This window comes from Staurois parvus, unplaced genomic scaffold (assembly GCF_062004578.1).
Source record: "Staurois parvus isolate SC_StPar_1 unplaced genomic scaffold, SC_StPar_1.0 ptg000133l, whole genome shotgun sequence".
NCBI lineage: Eukaryota > Metazoa > Chordata > Amphibia > Anura > Ranidae > Staurois > Staurois parvus.
Window position 1 is genome coordinate 7,663,347 of NW_028317929.1, and position 19,154 is coordinate 7,682,500.

General features: G+C 41.6%; 1 protein-coding gene across 1 annotated transcript in view; it reads right to left on the minus strand.

Moving 5' to 3' along the window:
• The window catches only part of RBM27 (RNA binding motif protein 27), a 137,454-nt gene that overhangs the window by 67,283 nt on the left and 51,017 nt on the right, over positions 1-19,154 (minus strand). Inside the window, exons 5-7 of the mRNA XM_089673018.1 lie at positions 16,917-17,089; positions 5,141-5,407; positions 2,770-2,994 (exon numbers count right to left, since the gene is read on the minus strand). Of these exons, the coding sequence (XP_089529144.1) occupies positions 2,770-2,994; positions 5,141-5,407; positions 16,917-17,089 (665 nt within the window). The remainder of the gene's footprint in view (positions 1-2,769; positions 2,995-5,140; positions 5,408-16,916; positions 17,090-19,154) is intronic.

A 19,154-nucleotide genomic window follows, 5' to 3' on the forward strand; every position in this document is an offset into this window, starting at 1 on the left:
AGCCTAAAACATAGGGTCTTATAAATACTATGCCTATGTCCTGTGCTGTACTCCAAGAAGTGTTCTGTTAAAAGATTTATCTTCTGCCCTTGATCTAATGACAAACAACAATTTCAATTTCTCCTCGCTTTGTTCCTGTGACAGTGGTAAAGCTACCCAGCAGTAACACAGCCAGCAATAAAAAAAACAAACAAAAAAAAAAACAAAAAAAAAACTTTCTATCTCAATAGCACAGCACAGAATACAGGCACAGTATTCAACAGACACTGGTTAGAAGGCCCAGATATGAGATAGAGAAAAATGTATTGAGAAATGGGCATAGCTAGGACACATGAAGAGAATGCTTCAAGGACTGGGGTAGTTATGTCTAATCACCCAGAGAAGTTTGAGAACTCACGGGGAGAACAGCCAAAGTTGACCAGGCAGGTCTGGAGGTCCTTCTGGGGAAGGAGAGAGATGACAGAGGGGTACCAGATACAGCTGATGACTCAAGAGAAAAGAATTACTCAAAGGGGGAGAATGGAATTCTGGGTATGACACAGTTCTACAGGTGGAAATGACACAAAAACTGGAACCAGAGCCTTTGACACTAGGGTGCAGGTGAGGAACTGTTAACCTTTGCTGGGTGCTGGGACAGAGAGGAAAAGAGGATGGGTTGCTGAAGAGAGTTTTGGTGGTAGGGGGTTATCCCAAGCACCTAAAGGGGTACTCTTTGCATCAAAGGACCGGCACTGGTAAGCTATGCCCCGGCTCATTCCTCACAAGAGTTTGACTGACAACAGCAGGAGACTTTGGCTTACACTGCCCTCAGTGTCTCCTCTGAGACCAGGAAATGAGAGAAGACATGCTGCAGCCTAGATAGCACGGGAGCGGCGACAGGGGGTGGGAAGGAGGAGTAGTGGGCATTTTTTTTTTTTTACGTACTGCAGAGATTGCAAAGTTATAAAAAAAAATTAGACTTTAGAACCACTTTAAAAGGTAAGCATCCCCTCTACTGCTCTGCTCGTCACTGCTAACTAAGGCAAGGCCGCCTCTATGGCCACAGAGAGATCAGAAAAGGACTCTGCAGGGGAAGGTGCAGGCATTTGGTTAGAGGCTATGCAGTCAGCATCAAAAAGGAATCGGGTGCATTTGGCCACCAAGTCTTGTGCAATTGGTGTACAGGTCAAAATGCACATATTTGCTAGTACACCATGGATCATCAAACAGCGTCCAAAATCGTTACGGAACAATCACAGAGGACATAATGCAACGTTTTTGGAGCCACACAGGACCCCTTCGTCAGGCATGTGATAAATGTGTACATTAATAGTATTTAAAGTGCTCTCCACCAATCAGAGTACATAAAAAAAAAAAAATGTGTGGGGCTCCGAAACATTGCTCTATGTCCACTGTGATCATTCTGCAATAAAGATTTTGGATGCTATTCCACGATGTGCATTTGACCTGTGATGTCTCCAGTTCCAGCTGGTTGTTGCTTCAGCACCCGCTACTCTTAAGCCTTATTCAGGAAAGTGTGCAATGGGAATATTATCATTACCTAGTGTACAGGCCCCTGACAAGGGACTCAGCCTCACAATCCAGAGCTAAAGGGGACTCTGATGATGTAGACCCTATAAGCATAGTGTCACAAAAGATTCCTTGATTGCAGACATCAGTATCCTCAGAAGGTATGGAATACATGTCCCTGGAACAGCTAGGAGAATCAGCTGGGGTCACCCATTTCAATAGCACCATCCTCTATTTATCTAATGCTGCGACTGTCTGGTGATAATTCAACCCAGTTTAGCGTATAGTGCAAGGCTTCAACTACTCAAATACCCAGGCACCTGAGGGTCAAGAGGCTGAAAGTGACAACGGTCACTGTAGATGGGCTGTAGATACAGACAGGAGAATGGTGTTTCATGTACCTGACCTGAAAAGCTGGAGAAACAGAGGGGCAATGTGTCCTTTATGGTAGTAAAGAAAGTGAACCTACATCCCCCCCCCCCCCCCCAACAGATGTCAGCATGTAACTCCCTCCACAGTAAAAGCGGTGGCAGTGGAAATTAATAAATATTCATCAGTGCAAATAACAAGGTAGCATCTGATGCTGAGCCTGACCGACCTACTCGCAAAGCAAGTCTTCAGAGACAGAGCTAGCATTGCAAGAATGCCAACAACTCCAGACCTAGAAAAAGCTCCACAGCAGAAACATGGGTCTGGAAAGCACCTAACACTGAAGGCAGTGCCAAAAGGTCACTTCCTGGCTGACCCTTGAATGCCCAATTCCAGTGGAGTCTAGGTATGGCCACTCCTCTAGTGTTAAATACTCCTGTAGGTGGAAGTATAGCCTAACAGTATGTGACCTATTGCGTCTTCCTGTGCCCCTCAATGGACAAAAAAAAAAAAAAAATGGCTATACAATTACAATGCCAAAAGCTAAAATGGAAATGTAATTTTTCTCTAATGCTTCCTTGGCCATCTTTTTAGTCCAACTGTACTGGCAAGACAATGGAATCCTGGCAGTACTTTATTTCAGAGATCCCCTATCTACAGCTTACTAATAAGACTGAGCTTCATGCAAAGCTTAAAGTTTTCATTTTGTTTTCCCAATAATCTTAACAGCATTAGAAAACTAGAGAAAATTTTTTTTTTTTCTAAATTAAGAATTGCTATCTACTATGTTCACCTTAAATCTGATAATACACATCACAATACGATTATACAAGTCAAATTATAAAAAAGGTTAGAAAAACAGACATCTGATTTATATAGAAGTCTACTTACTTGGAGCAGGATGGACAGTGGGAGGGGGTTGGGTAAGTGGTCGAGGAACTGGCATTCTCATATTATGAGCTGGTGCAGGGATAGGAGGCAACAAAATACCAGGAGGTGGCAGTCCGGGGGGTGGTGGGAAAGGAATCATACTGGGTAAGGAAACTTCATCAACCACCAAGGGATCATTTCCATGATCAAACTGGCAAAGGTCACCAAGGACACAAAACCCTCGTTCTGTGAGAAAACAAGAAAAACAAAAAAATTAAGGGCTTGTTCTAAAACAAAATATCAGCTTATCCTGAAAAATTACATACATTTGTCACATGCAGGGTTTTTTTTCCCCAACCCAAGGAGAATTTATTGAGGAGTATCCTATTATAGTCATATACCATGATTTTCAACAAACCCAGAGACATTTAAACACAGCCAATGGCAAACAGTAAGGGCACATGCCTTATCTAAGAGCTCATCATTGGCCAGCAACACACACAAAGTGCTGTGCTGGCTATGCACAGAGCAGCAGCCGCTGGTAACCACCAGTCATTCTAGTGAAAGGGGCCAGCAGCTACACCTAGCCACAGCAGGAATCAGAAGATTCATGTCACTGCAATTCACACCAGCCTACATCGCTAGTGTTAATGTAGCTTAAGGTGGCAGCTTCCTTGGCTGTAAAGGATACAACAGTTTAGTTCCACTTTAATATTAGATGTTATTTAAAAAAAAAAAAAAGATAAAAATATTTGGCTTTTGCATATATCAGAGCTATTACTTTTTATCCATGCAATTTAATTATCACAATACAATTGTTAAGACTCCTGGATTGAGGAAAATATGTATGCGGGTTGACACGTCTCATTATTAGCTCTGAAAATGAATGTTGCCTGGCTGTCATTACACTTCCAATGGCATACATGCTTGCCTACTACTGGCCTGTGACAGGAGTGCATATTAGTTTTGGCTCTAAACTCAGGAGCAAAGTACTAACCACTTCAAGCAGAGGTTGTAAGGTACGTCCTAAGGGCATTAACTGGTTCAAGAATTTGTAAACCCAACATTTCATATTACTGACATGTGCCTGTAGTACCATATACTTGTGTAAAAAGTATCATGTTCTCTTTGTATAGCTTTGTTTGTGTGAAATCCCTGGTGTTCCTGTCAGTCCCTCTGCTTTTCCTTTAATAACGGACCACACTAAGCAGAAGAACATACCATGATCAGTTATCTAGCTGTGATGGGAACGCAACTTGCTCTCCTCCAATAATGAGACTTGTCTTGACACACACCCCCCTGCACAGCCTTTCACTGAGAAGATCAGTGTTGTGCTGTTTCTCCTCTCCCCACTCTTATGCAGATGAGAACAGAGGGAATTTGATCACTTATGGAAAAAGAAAAAAGGGGGAGAAATCTATACACAAATGTTTTGATTTTCATTTTAAACTGAATGGGTTGTTTTACAAGGTGAAGATTTACAATTACTGTAATCCTGGTATCAAACCTTGCAGCCAGCGATGTACCTTCCTGTAGAAGTGATCTGGGTGGCGCTACAGCAGCCCAATCACTTCTACAGGGCATGAAAGGAATACCCCCAGGAACTATGGCATCATTGGAGAGGCCAGGGACTGCTGCAACCTGTTGGTCCAATTGACCACAGAGGAAAGGCAGGTACAGGCATACCTGCCCCTCCCTTGTGACGAATGAATCCAGAAGCAATGAGGATTTTGTCACTTTCAGTTTCGGTTTGTTGCTTACAAGCTATTACTGGCTTGTAAAGCTTCCGATCAAACCAATCTTGGTTTGATCAAATGGCGAGATCTGTTCAATAGAAAATATGTAACATAGGAAATTGCGACAAACATTTTATTCTCCAGGGTTTCAGATTAAGAAAACAAAACAAATAGTAATAAGAGGATTTCTGGGGGTTCTATGTAATTTTCTAGAACAAAATGTAGATTTATGTGAGAAATGTCAGAATTGGCCAGGGTGGCAAGTGGTTAAAGATACTGTATCACTGACAGCAAGTAAACTAGCAAATGGAAGAAGGCGGTCCTCATGGAAGACTAGGTTTTTATCCAAGAATAGGTTTCTGTAGGAAACTAATTTGTTTAGTTTTACATGATCTTTTTAAAATATAAAAAACATTTGTACATATTCAACTCTTTCATATCTGTACCCCTCTCACTATGTGCACAACATTGTCATATAGAATGGCACAGAACTGCATGGTGGGATTAGTGTACTTGTCTTGGTGGAAGGCAGATATGGCACAGTTCAGACTTTGCTCTAAATTCTGGTTTCAATTGACCTTGTGCACGTTTAGCTGCTATAGATATGGTTGCCATTAGCAAAATCCAACAGTCATATTAATTAGCAAGTTACTCACCATCATAATCACGGCAGCGTCGCTTAGGAGGTGGGTTTCTGTTGTACGAATTGGTAGGATTGTGGTTGCTATAGTAATTAGACCAGATCTCTGTTGTGCTCTCAGGGTGGTGAGCAGGTGCAATGACAGTCACAGTGCTGGGGATAGCCTGCCCACCAGAGGAATACTGCTGCTGCTCAGTTGAGATGATGGCAGTCTGTGAGGCTGGGTTGTATGCAGATTCTAACTCTGTTCTTTCAGACTCAAACTTCGTCCTTTCCCGATGATCTAGAAAAAAATAAAAAAAGACAAAATCCACAATTGTTAAGCTGCCTTTGTCCTTAATGCTACACTACTGAGACACCTGACGTGTTTTCAGCAACAAATAGAGGCATGGAGGTCAACAGGAAGAGCAGTGAAAAAAAAGTTAACTTACTGCCAGAAAAGTAAATTTAAATGCAATCAAATAACTGATCAAACCCTAAATGAATCTTAGGTAGGAAAATTGAAGTACATCAGTACAATTCTCATGCAATATCAAGAAAAGGACAAAAACTTCAGCTCTATTTTAGAGTGCATACTGTATGCCATATAAAACAAACTGGGAATGTGGACTCAATACCACCGCAAACCAAAAAGCAAACCTATGCTTGGTTATCCAATATGGTGCAGCTGTGCATGGTAGCCAATCAGCTTTTAACTTCAGCTTGTTCAATTAAGCATTGACAAAGAGAAAATAAAAAAGGAAATCGATTGGTTTCTGTGAGAGCTGCACCAGATTTTGCATGCAGATTTAACAAATCAACCCATGTCTCCTGAAAGCCTTGAAACCTTGGTTGATCAATTATTCACATAACAAAATCGAGGAAGCCATTACAGAGAAAAAGGGAGAGAGAGAGATGCACATATTAACAATGGTCTCTACCCTTGATAATGGATTTTACTGGTGCCACACCCCTTAATGAAAAGACACTGAAAAATAGAGCCCTAATAAAAAAAAAAAAAAAAAAAAAAAAACTACTGAGGCTTTATTATGCACCATACCAACAAAACTCCATACACAAAATTATAAAAACACGTATAGCTTTATTGGACATCACTAAAAAAGCAATTGAAATATACTGCTCAAAAAACAATTAAAAGGAACACTTTATAATCAGAGTATAGCATCCAGTCAATTAAACTCCTGGGATATTGGTCAGTTAAGTAGCAGAGGGGGTTGTTAATCAGTTTCAGCTGCTTTGGTGTTAATTAATAACAGGTGCACTAGATGGGCAATAATGAAACAACCCCCAAAACCAGAATGATTTTACAGGTGGAGGCCACTGACATTTTTTTCCCTACTCATCTTTTCTGTTTTTCACTACTTTTGCATTTGGCTAGGGTCAGTGTCACTACTGGTAGCATGAGGCGATACCTGGACCCTACAGAGGTAGCACAGGCAGTCCAACTCCTCCAGGATTGCACATCAATATGTGCCATTGCCAGAAGGTTTGCAGTGTCTCCAAGCACAGTCTCAAGAGCATGGAGGAGATTCCAGGAGACAGGAAGTTAAACTAGGAGAGCTGGACAGGGCAATAGAAGATCTTTAACCCATCAGCACGACTGGTATCTGCTCCTTTGTGCAAGGAGCAAAAGGATGAGCACTGCCAGAGACCTAAAAAATTACCTCCAGCAGGCCACTGGTGTGAATGCCTGACCAAACAATCAGGAACAGACATCAGTAGGGTGGTGTGTGGGCCCGACAGCCTCTAGTGGGCCCTATGCTTGCTGCCTGGCGCCATAGAGATCAATCGGCATTTGCCATTGAACACCAAAATTGGCAAGTCCGCCACTGGCGCCCTGTGCTTTTCACAGATGAGAGCAAGTTCACCCTGAGCACATGTGACAGACGTGAAAGCGTCTGGAGAAGCCATGGAGAACTTTATGCTGCCTGTAACACCAGTCAGCATGACCATTTTGGTGGTGGATCAGTGATGGTCTGGGGTGGCTTATCCATGGAGAGACGCACAGACCTCTACAGGCTATACAATGGCACCTGACTGCCATTAGGTATCGGGATGAAATACTTGGACCCATTGTCATACCCTACACTCTTGCAGTGGGTCCTGGGTTCCTCCTGGTGCGCGACAATGCCCAGCCTCACGTGGCAAGAGTATGCAAGAAGTTGCTGGAGGATGAAGGAATTGATAGCATTGGATGGTCCTCACGCTAGCCTGACCTAAATCCAATAGAACAGGTGTTCTATATATCTGGGATATCAAGTTTCGGCCCATCTGACGCCGCCAGGTTTCACCTCAGACTGTTCAGGAAGCTCAGTGATGCCCTGGTCCAGATCTGTGAGGAAATACCCCAGGACACCATCCTTTGTCTCATTAGGTGCTTGCGCTGTTGTTGTGAGGACGGCATACAAGCACGTGGGTGCTATACAAACTACGGAGTACCATTTTGAGTTGCTGCAATGAAATTTCAGCAAAAATGGACTAGCCTGCTGCATCATTTTTCGCTTTGATTTTCAGGATGTCTTTGAATTCTCTCCTCTGTAGGTTGATCATTTTTATCAAACGATGGGGCATCCTTACATTACTAACAAATTACCCAGTCCATATCAGTATAGATATCCAGCATGATATTGCTCCCCCTGAGATCTGATGTGTTTTCAAAGTGTTCCTTTCATTTCATTAAGCAGTGTAGAAAATTTGAGCATAGACATAGCTCAATATATAAAAACATGTAACCATTACATGTTGTAACTATACAAAACATCATGCTTGCTACAAAATACTCCAAAGGGTTCCCCATACAGGAAATCCCAGAAAACCCTTCAGTCAGCGGTTGCAAATAAGGAAAAGAGATATGGGCCTGCTAGAAAATAGGATCAAGTCCATTCTGTCATAGTCACAAAACTTTCCAAAGTGAGACTCCAAACTTTGTAGATGCACCCAGAGATGGTCAGTATACTAGTGTGAACAAGATATGAAAAAGCCATGTATTTGTTCAACTGCTGACTGAAGGGTCTTCTGGGATTCATATGGACATGGCTCCTTGGTTGATTCATGAACAATCAGATGCTATCATCTAAACTGTGTGCCAAATCTCCCTGAGGAAGCAGGCTTTTGCCCTACGAAATGCATTGAAGAAAATTTCACATTACACCAAGCTGTGCATACACCCATTGTACTGTGTATGGGAACCCTTTGGAGTATTTTGTAGCAAGCGTGATATTTTGTACAGTCACAATATGTAATGGCTACATGTTTTTATATATTGAGCTATGTCTATGCTCAAATTTTCTATTTCAATTGCACTTTTAATGATGTCTGACAAAATTCCATACACCAATTATAAAAATGTATAGCTTTATTAGTATGGTGCCTAATAAAGCCCCAGTAGTTTTTTTTGGTTAGAGTCCTATTTTTCATAACAAAACACAACTCAGAAGGACAAGCACTTGCCTGCTAGATGCAGTGATAGGCAGAGCATAGAGTTCCTAACAGTACAGGTGCACTTTAAAAATAAAGAAATCTCCAGCACAACAGTAACCTCAGTACACAAAGTGTTTATAAAGCTCTTCTTTTTTTCTTAAACATTTTATATAGAGTAGGGAACTGTAAGACCACCGTCAGGACTTTTTTTTTGGTCTGTTCCCCATTAAGGAGATTTACCTTCACTTCCAGTCTCCGAGACAAAGCTGGAAGTAAGAGAAAAGTTGTCTGAAGTGAGGGTATACCCTAAAGTAGGGAATACACATATCAAAATTTGTCCAGTTCAGGGCGGGGATGGGAATACAAGGATCTTTCAGTTTTTAGGGGTTTTTCTTCCCCTCATTCAACCTGCTTTCAACCAACAAAACCCTCCACAATTTTGCCTTTATAACCTGCTTAAAGTGGTTATAAAGGCAAAATATTTTGTTAACCTAATGCATTCCCCCGAGCTGCCCCCCTTAAAGTGGTTGTAAAGACTCAAGCTTTTTTTTACCTTCATGCATTCTTTGCATGAAGGTAAAAAGATCTTCTCTGTGCAGCAGCCCCCGCAGCACCCCTCGCAATCCAGCAATGTGCACTGGAGTCTCAGTTATTCTGGGACTCCCTCTCCTCATTGGCTGGGACACAGCCAGTGAGCCAATGAGACGAGAGAGGGCTTAGGGCCAAGCTGCAGCATGGAAACACGGAGGAGCAGGTGCCCCCATAGCAAGCTGCTTGCTGTGGGGGCACTTGACAGAAGGGAAGGGCCTGCGGGGGACCCTGGAAGGAGGATCCCGGCTGCTCTGTGGAAAACCATTGCACACAGCAGGCAAGTATGACATGTTTTTTATTGTTAGAAAACAAAATGTTAGCCTTTAGAATCACTTTAAACACTTACCTGAGCCTGATCTCGATCCAGCGTTCCCAGTTGCAGCACCTCTTCTGCCCTCTCAATCTTCTCATAGGAGACTACACAGCAACAGGAGCCTTTTGCTCCTGTTGTCAGACAAATTCTGAGAGGAGAAAGTGGGTGCGGGGATGCGCAGCACTGTGTGTGTCAATGGACGCACACAGTCTGGCTCGGGAATATTCTTACACAAGTGCTCCCATAACAGACATCTTGTATTGGGAGCAATCAGAAGAGGAGAAGCAGAAAGGCAGGTGGGGGACCACAAAAGAGGGAGTTTGAGGCTGCTCTGTACAAAACCATTACACAGAGCAGATAAGTAAAACATGTTTACTATTCTGAGAAAAAAAAATATGAAGCTTTACAACCACTTTAAGAGATTTATAGATTTTAATATTGCCCTTACCTCTGCTGCTGTGGAAAAAAAAAAATCTCCCTGAAAACATCCTATACCAGAGACAATGGTTATCAGGACAAAACAGAGAATGTGAAACTACCCAGTGCCAACACAGACAGTAGTGAAAACCTGATGGGATCTTATCTTTTACCATTCTAGCCAAAACTAAACAAAGTTTTAAACTTACATTTATAAGCAAATGATAAAATACCTAGAAACTGTAGCAACACTCAACCACTTAAGACAATAACAAAAGCATAAACATAAAAATACATTACTTCTCCATGTAATCACTTGGGTAACTTGATTCATTTGAAGACAAGACCACCCAAAGCTGTGGGACCACTGCTCCATTGCCAACAGTACAAAACAAGCCAGTTATTGCTAGATGTAGGTAGTGTTGCATTGCTCTTCAAGCCATCACTGAACAATAACTCACTTACACCTATGAAAATGCACACATTTGCTGGAATACACCAGTGAATAAATTAGACAAACTAGGTTATATTTGGACAAACTCCCTGAGCAGAAGCTTGATGTGAAGAGTACTTAATTGCTGTAAAAGCAAAAGCAATCATTCTTACCACAAAGAAAACACATTTAAAATATGTGCAGACAAATAGTGAATCAAAAGTGACAAACTGTAGCAAAATGGCATGCAGTAGGTGCATCTTAAGATAATGTGCATTCTCAACCTTACAATCTTGTATCTTAAAAGTAAAGGGAGGGTTGGGGTTTTACATTAATATCAAAATGTCTAGCACTATTTACAGCTGAAATCCAGGCAGGATTTACACATTAGCAATTTTACCTGACAAAACATTTTTCTATACCATTACTAGGTAAGAGTGCCCTGAAGCCTGCAAACATCTTTGCAATGCATATAACCAACTTTTATTTTAATGGAATGATATCATTGTGTGCTTGTGAGTATAACTGGTTTGCTTCAGAGATCGAGAGGATTCTGAATTGTACATTCACAGTGACTTGTAAAAGGGAGAAAACCAAATTACCATGTACAGCAGACCTAAGTATTAAAAAATGTGTTCCCTAAAGGACAGCCACACTAATGTATTTAATGGTGTGTCTGGGTAATAGAAACCAAACATTGCCCCTTACAGTAAACCTGTGGCCACAGTGTAACTGCACTTTATCTGGGCACCAAAAATGCTATTTAATTTATTTTTAATACTCAAAGCAAAACTCGCCCATCCATCCATGTCTCTCCATGCTTTATTTTGCTGAGAATTAAAAATACTAAAGAAAACAAAAAAAAAAAAAAACACCCCCTGGAATTTCTGGCAGTGGCCATCTTGAGTAAGGGCAGATGATTCACGTATCATTTACTTCCTAGAATCCATCTGCCCTTCGCTCAGGAATAGGCAGAGCTGAGAACCCTCTCTCCCCTTCTGAAGACTGCCGGGATGTATGACAGTTTGCCTAGGCATTGAAACCAGGAAGTAACTTCAGAAATGGAAAAAAAAAAATCAAAAACAAGTAAATATGATATACTTTCCTATTTACTAATGCTAGCAGCATAGAAATGAAAAACAGTCCATACTAAGCAGACAGATATGCAAGACAGACATCTAATGTAAGTGGACATATGGTGAAATGGTCTACTGTCATGGCTGGGCCTTTCCCCTCTCACAGTCCACTAGTTACCTACATTTAGGGAAGGACAGCAACAGTAAACCAACAGTCAGGCATAGAAGGAGCAGCCAAAAATAATTTTAGGCATTAAAGACACCTAGCACATTTTAACAACCCCACGACCAAAGTAGTTCAGTGCAGGAGAGTTCTACTTGGGATGTGACCAAACATGCCTGTATTACATTTGCCTGCAGTTTAAGACATTTCATGTGAATACAGGTATTTTTTACATGGTGTGCCTTGCAGAGCTAAGCATGGTCCGAAAATTTGGATTTTTTTACTCACCGTAAACTCCTGTTTTCAAAGTCCATCAAGGGTCACACTCCCACCTCTCAAAGTGAAATTATTAAGGGGAGGGTTTTGTATCCCTCAATCAACTTCAAGAAAAATATTTAACACATACAAAAATCCCATTTTCTCTATTGTCCTCCAAAAGGACACAGCTCAGCTTGCAAACAAGCAACCTAGGGATGTTCAAAAGCAGGAGGCACGCCAAAACACATTAAGAGGTATCTTGATGTAATATTAATTGGGGCTTCCTACAAGACAATGCGGATAACGTATAAACCCCTCTAGCCAAAGTGATAGCCACAAGAAAGGCTAAGCTGAGTAACAACAATACTAGCTTTAAATCCCAGTTAGATTGTAGGCCTAACATTAGCCTCCATGAGGGTGTTGAAAAACAACAGACAGAGCAGACACATGACTTGATAATAACATGGGCCAAATGTTTTTCTACACTCAACTGGAAAAAAAAAGGAAGAAAATGGCACTAAAAATAAGCCTTCCATATTCAATGATCAACTTTGCAAAAGTAGATTTACAAGCGTTAAGAGTTGTCAAGAGAACTGAATCTGAAATGTATCTGTCTCTTAGAACCTGCATTTCACATTTCAAAAGTCAGGTCGTCATAGCCAGAGAAAGAAGAGTAGAAAATTGGGGCTTTGAAGAACAGATCTGGCTGATCTGGTAGTGGCCAGAGCACTGGCTAAGAGTTGAACAAAGTCAGCAAACCAAGGTCAATACAGGGCCACTGAAATGACTGGAATGTCACCAGCCTTGATCCCCTGAAGTAGATGTAAAAGCTTCAGCAGAGGAAAGGCATAGATCAGAGCATACTATTCCCATGGCACCAGGGCATCTGCTGCATCCCCCGTCAGGTCCGGCACCTTGGAGACAAATTATCCAGTTTCTCTATAAACTGAGAAGCTAGCAAATCCACATCTGGTATCCCACAACACAGACATACGTCCTAGAACATCTCCCAATGGAAAGCTCATTCCCCTGCATCTAGATGCTGCCTGCTAAGAAAATCTACCTGCCAGTTTATATGCTGAAATATGCACGGTGGAGATTGCCTGAACATGAAACTCTAAGCAGAACATGAGTCTCTACCTTTGCCGCAAAATTCCTAATGCCTTCCTGATAACTGATGTAAGACACAGTTGGAGCACTGCCCGACAGAATTCAAAATCAGATGTCCAGTGAGAATGCTGGTCCAATAAATGTCAGGTGAATTATCATAACACCAGGAAGTTGATTGGAAGCATTGATTTTTCCTGAGACCTACAAGCCTTAAAAGAGGGCTCAGACTTCCACTCAAACCAACCCAGAAGACTGGCATCCCTTGCAACAATCTTACATTTCAAAAAGGGGGAGAGAAAAAAAAAATCTGCCCTTCAACAATGCAGGAGACAGAAGCTACCAAGACAGACACCTTGGTTCAAGGAGGAAACCAGGTCATCTTGTCCAAAAAGACTGGGGTTGTCCTACACTGTGAGAACGGTCCTTCTCAAAGCTCTTGAGGGAAATTGAGTAATCAGAAGTGCTTTAAAAAAGGTGGATACAGTCAGTCCCAGCACTTGCATGCAGCCCTCCAAAGACGACTGACATCAGCATTGAAGTGTCTGATCTTGCCTCTGCAGTTTCATCAGATTCTTCTAGGACAGGATGACCTCGGCTTGAGAGGTATCCAGATGAAGGACCAAGTACTCAAGCATTGTGACAAAATTAGAGATGATCTCTTGGTGTTCAGGATCCATCGGAGGTCCTCCAAAGTCTTTGAGGTGAGCGATATGCTGCTATTCAAGTCCAGAGTGGTCAGTTCAAGCAAAAAAAATTGTCTATCTACCTAATGACTGGAATACCCTGGATACAAAAAAAAGACCCAGAACAGCTGTGAGGACCTTTGTGAATACTCTTGGAGCCAAGGCAAGGCCAAATTGAAAGGACTCAAAGTGATAGTAGTTGTCTTGTGCAGCAAAGTGAAAAAAAAAATTATCACCTGTAACTATACAAAGTATAGACCCAAATCCATTAGATCAGGGGTGTCCAAACTATGGCCCTCCAGGTGTTGAGGAACTGCAAGTCCCATGAGGCCTTGCAAGACTCTGACATCCACAGGCAAGACACCCAGAGGCAGAGGCATGATGGGACTTATAGTACTTCAACAGCTGGAGGGCCATAGTTTGGACACCCCTGCATTAGATTGATAATGCCAAGAAGCCTCTGCAATGAAGGGAAGCAATACCGGACCAAATAGAATCCATCCAAAGCGTCTGAAAACATATTAAGGCGTTGAGAGCTTTTAAGTCCAAGACGATGTAAATTTCTCCTTTGGGTTTCAGAACTGTAAACAGGTTTGGATAAAAATCTTGGAACCTTTTGCTGTGGGTGGGGGCTGGAAGCAACAACCCACGGAACAGTAAAATATGAATGGCTGGAAAGAGATACATAAGACATTGCTGAGACACAGGAAAACATGAAGCGAATAATAGAGGTTGGGGACAAAGTTGAAACAATTTTGTAAGCTTTTAATACCACCTTCCACACCCAAACGTTGGCTATGCAAACTTCCCAAATCTCTATAAAAGCCATGAGGCATCCCCCTGCCTTTGATGGAACTGGTGGGAGCAGACCGTCATGAGGTGGCTGATTTATTTACAGACTTGAACCCCTTGGTTTGCTACAAACACTTTGACCTCTTTGAACTTGAGGGTTGACAGAAAACTTGTGGGTCTGGGAAGAAAGAAAAGAAAAAAAAACAAAAAAAAAAAAAAACAACAACATTGTGAATCAGGACAGGAAGGTATAAAGCTAGATTACTGAACACTTGCTTGTGTAGCTGGTGTGAGCCAGTAAAACATTTGCAACTGTATTGTTGTTCATCAAAGAGTCAAAAAAGAAAAAAAAAGGGGGACGGTCTTCCATGAAGTTCCACATAACCAGGCCCTGAAAGTGTTGCTCTGCAGCACTTAAGCCAGAGTGTCCAGCAGAACAGAACAAAGGCCGTCCTAAAACATAACTAGCATCCAGCAACTTATTGAACATAACAAAGGGACAATCATCTGGTCAATGCAATCAACAAGTTGCAAATCAATGCCATCAGCCCCCAGGTCCCTACTAAAGGATTTTGACAAAATCAGCCAAAGTCTGGGAGACTAGTGCTAAGGCAGGCACATATTTACATGGCCAAAGAATACAGCATTATCCTGCTGTAAACTGCTGAAAGCCACTACACGCTAGGTGCCGCACCACCATCTTCTTTGGTGTGTCGTTGGAAGCTGGCAGTCTCTAAGTTCTTACAGCTGGACATTGGTGATGTGCAGTGGTGCATGCACAGTGTGTTCTAGACTGCCTCTGAAGCTTTCTGGGATGCATAACCTAAGGATCCCAGAACACTTTTACTGCTGGGGACATTATTATTGCCTAGACAAGAAAAAAAGAAGCTCGGGTTCCGCTCCCCCCCCCCAAAAAAAAGGTATTTAAAAAATATATATAATTGCAATTTCATTAAGGCTGAATTCACACATGAGCGTTTTTCAGCATGGTTAAACAAGTATTTCAAAAGCATATTTCAGGCATTTACATGTGTATTCAACCTTAAAGGGTTGTTTTAGCCAGTGAAAAGCAATACGGGGACACCACTTCCTACAGATTCAAAATACTCTTGAAATACACCTATGCATTAAAAGGCATTTGCATTAAAAGTCTATTAAGAGGCAAAACACCCAATTCTGCTTTTACCCTAGGTTCACACTTAAGTGTTTTCCGCAATGTTTTGCAGAAACGTAGTACAGTCCATTTAACATGATTTCTTATGGGACATGTTCACATCTCCGCATTTTCACCCTTTGCGTTTTTTGGAAAGAGTCAGGGACCTTTTTTTTTTTTTTAACGAAAAAAGTTTCGTTTTTGGTTCTATAGACTTCAATAGCAAAGCTGCAGAAAAGCATGTAGTGCGTATTTGCTGTGTTTTGAAACTGACTAGCAACCAGGAAAAAAAAATAATAAATTACCCCCCCAACAAAAGAACACAAAAAACAAAAAAACGCAGGTGCAAAAATGCAATGCAAAAATGGGTCAAACGCAACCTGCGTAAATGTGAACCTAGCCTAAATGTAGAAAAGCTTTGAGCACCACTCCAAGCCCCCATCCTGTATTATTCCTGTGACTCACACTGATTTGGTGGCCAGCATGAAAAAAGCCTGTCCCAGCTCAATGCACAACTGTAGGAGAAAAAGATAGAAAGCCCTCTTCGAGAAAACTGCCCAGGTGTAAGGAGGGTGAAAGCGGCTTTAGCCCAAATCCATCCAAACCACGCCCTCTGATGCATTTCAACTTGCCCACAGGGCATAAATCATAAGGGACCTCTATGATTAATTCCTGTGGGCGTGGTGAAACACACCAAGTTGCGTGGCCTGGATGGAGTTTCAAGCAAGTCAACTACAAGTCAAGGAATTTTGAACGATCACAGAAGCATTTCAACTGGATATCAACAGAGAACTAAAATAGTTGTTCCAGCCCCCAACATAGATAAGAGTGCAAAAGTATTACATTTAAAGCTCAGTCAAAAGAAAAGCATCTTCAGAAGATAATGCCACTGGACAGACTTCCAATAATAAAACAACAACCATTTTCAGAAGATGCCTTGTGACTCAGATCATCATCCTAAAACCGGAAGAAAAAAAAAAAAGTTACAGTGCAGACATTGTCCAGATGAGCAAAGATTTTGACAAGTGGTTCCATAGATCCCATCATTATTAAAAGGCATCTGTGTACATAAAATCTGTTCATATAGCTGTAACATCACTGGAAATGCCACTACAGAGAAGGATCCCACAATAATCGCTGGTGCCATTTGCCAATAAACATAACAAATGCACAGTGATGCAGATTTATAGGACTTTTTTTTACCAACTTGATCTAAAAGCACTACACAAGGGTAAAAATGTAGGAAAGCTAGGGTGCTCATTCAGCTATACTTGCCCTGCAGCAGAAAGCAAAAACGCAAACATAAGTCAACCACGTATCTGTGCTCACAAGCCTTTTGTTGCTGAAGTCTAATGTTATGACAGTGAGTTTTGAGACCTGTACCTCGGCTCCTGGCAGATTCCCGGTCCCTGCTTCTTCCCCTGCTTCGACTCCTACTTTTATTTGAAGACTTGTTTTTGGACGGGCTTTTACTTCTGCCTCTCCGCCAGTCATATCTATCTCTGTGTCTGTCATATTCTCTCCATTTCCCATCTTCTCTCTTTTTATCTCGTAACCTAAAAAAAAAGAAAAAAAAATACCCACAATATTTATTTTATTTACATTTGAGGTTATGCTTTTCTTCAATTAGCAAAAATAAATATAAACAGACATAGAATGAAAGTTAAACATTAAAAAGCAACAGATCAGCGAATTTAATAATCCCAGACTTCATTTTACTGGATTAACTTGGATGACTAGGCTAAAAGCCATTTAAAATCAAACAAAAGTAGCCAACAACTTACAACTATGGCTGCTACATAAAATAGATGAAATGGAGGACCTGTTACTTTAAGGAATTTGACTATTGGTGGATGAATGTCACATTTTACATCTATTTATTCATATGGTGAATTGCTCTTTATTTGTTAAATTGCACTTTCGTATAGTTATAGGAACGGATATAAATATATCAGTTCCTATAACTACCCACACTATATTGCCAAAAGTATGGGGACACCCCTCCAAATCATTGGATTCAGGTGTTTCAATCACCTCCATGGCCACAGGTGTATAAAATCAAGCACCTAGACATGCAAACTGCTTCTACAAACATTTGTGAAAGAATGGGTCGCCCTCAGGAGCTCAGTGACTGGTTGCCACCTGTTCAATAAGTCCATCCGTGAAATTTCCTTGTCACTAAATATTCCATGGCCACTGTTAGTCGTATTATAACAAGATGGAAACATCTGGGAATGACAGCAACTCAGCCACGAAGTTGTAGGCCACGTTAAAATGCCAGAGTGGGGTCAGCACATGCTGAAGCGCACAGTGCGTAGAAGTCGCCAACTGTCTGCAGAGTCAATAGCTAAAGACCTCAAAACTTCCTGCGGCCTTCAGATTAGCACAACAGTGCGTAGAAAGCTTCATGGAATGGGTTTCTATGGCCGAGTAGCTGCATCCAAGCCTTACATCACCAAGCGCAATGCAAAGCCCAAAGCGTTGGATGCAGTAGTGTAAAGCATGCTGCCAATGGACTAGAGCAGTGGAGACGTATTCTCTGGAGTGATGAATCACGCTTCTCTGTCTGGCAATCCAATGGATGTGTCTGGGTTTGGCAGTTGCCAGGAGAACAGTACTTTCCTGACTGCATTGTGCCAAGTGTAAAGTTCCGTGGAGGGGGAATTATGGTGTAGGGTTATTTTTCAAAGGTTGAGCTTAGCTCCTTAGTTCCAGTAAACAGAACTCTTAAGGCATCAGCATACCAATACATTCTGGACAACATCATGCTCCCAACTTTGTGGGAACAGTTGGGGGATGGCCCCTTCCTCTTCCAACATGACTGCGCACCAGTGCAAAAGGCAAAAACCACAAAGACATGGATGAGAGAGTTCGGGGTGGAGGAATTTGACTGGCCTGCAGAGTCCTGACCTCAACCCGATAGAACACCTTTGGGATGAATTAGAGCGGAGACTGCGAGCCAGGCCTTTTAGTCCGATACCAGTGCCTGACTTCACAAATTCGCTTCTGGAAGAATGCTCAAACATTCCCATAGACACACTTCTAAACCTTGTGGACAGCCTTCCCAGAAGAGTTGAAGCTGGTATACCTGCAAAGGGTGGGCCAACTCAATATTGAACCCTATGGACTAAGACTGGGATGCCATTAAAATTTGTGTGCATGTAAAGGCAGGCGTCCCAATACTTTTAGCAGTATAGTGTGTGTAAATAATTATGGCACATAAAATTGTGAAGTGGAAGAAAAATGATAAATGGTTTTCAAAATTTACAAATAATAACTGAAAAGTGTGGCATACATTTATATTCAGCCCCTTTTTACTCTGATACCCCCAACTAAAATCTAGTGGAAACAATTGCCTTCAGATGCCACCTAATTAGCAAATAGAGCCCACCCTGTGTGTAGTTGAATCTCAGTATAAAAATATACAGTTCGGTCCATATATTTGGACACAGGCACAATTTGCATACTTCTGGCTCTGTATGCCACCAGAATAAATTAAAATGAAACAATCCAAATGAATTTGAAGTGCAGACTTTCAGCTTTATTTCAAGGGGTTGAACATAAATAGCCAGTACAAATTTTAGGAACTTATACACAGTCCCTCCATTTTCAGGGGCTCAA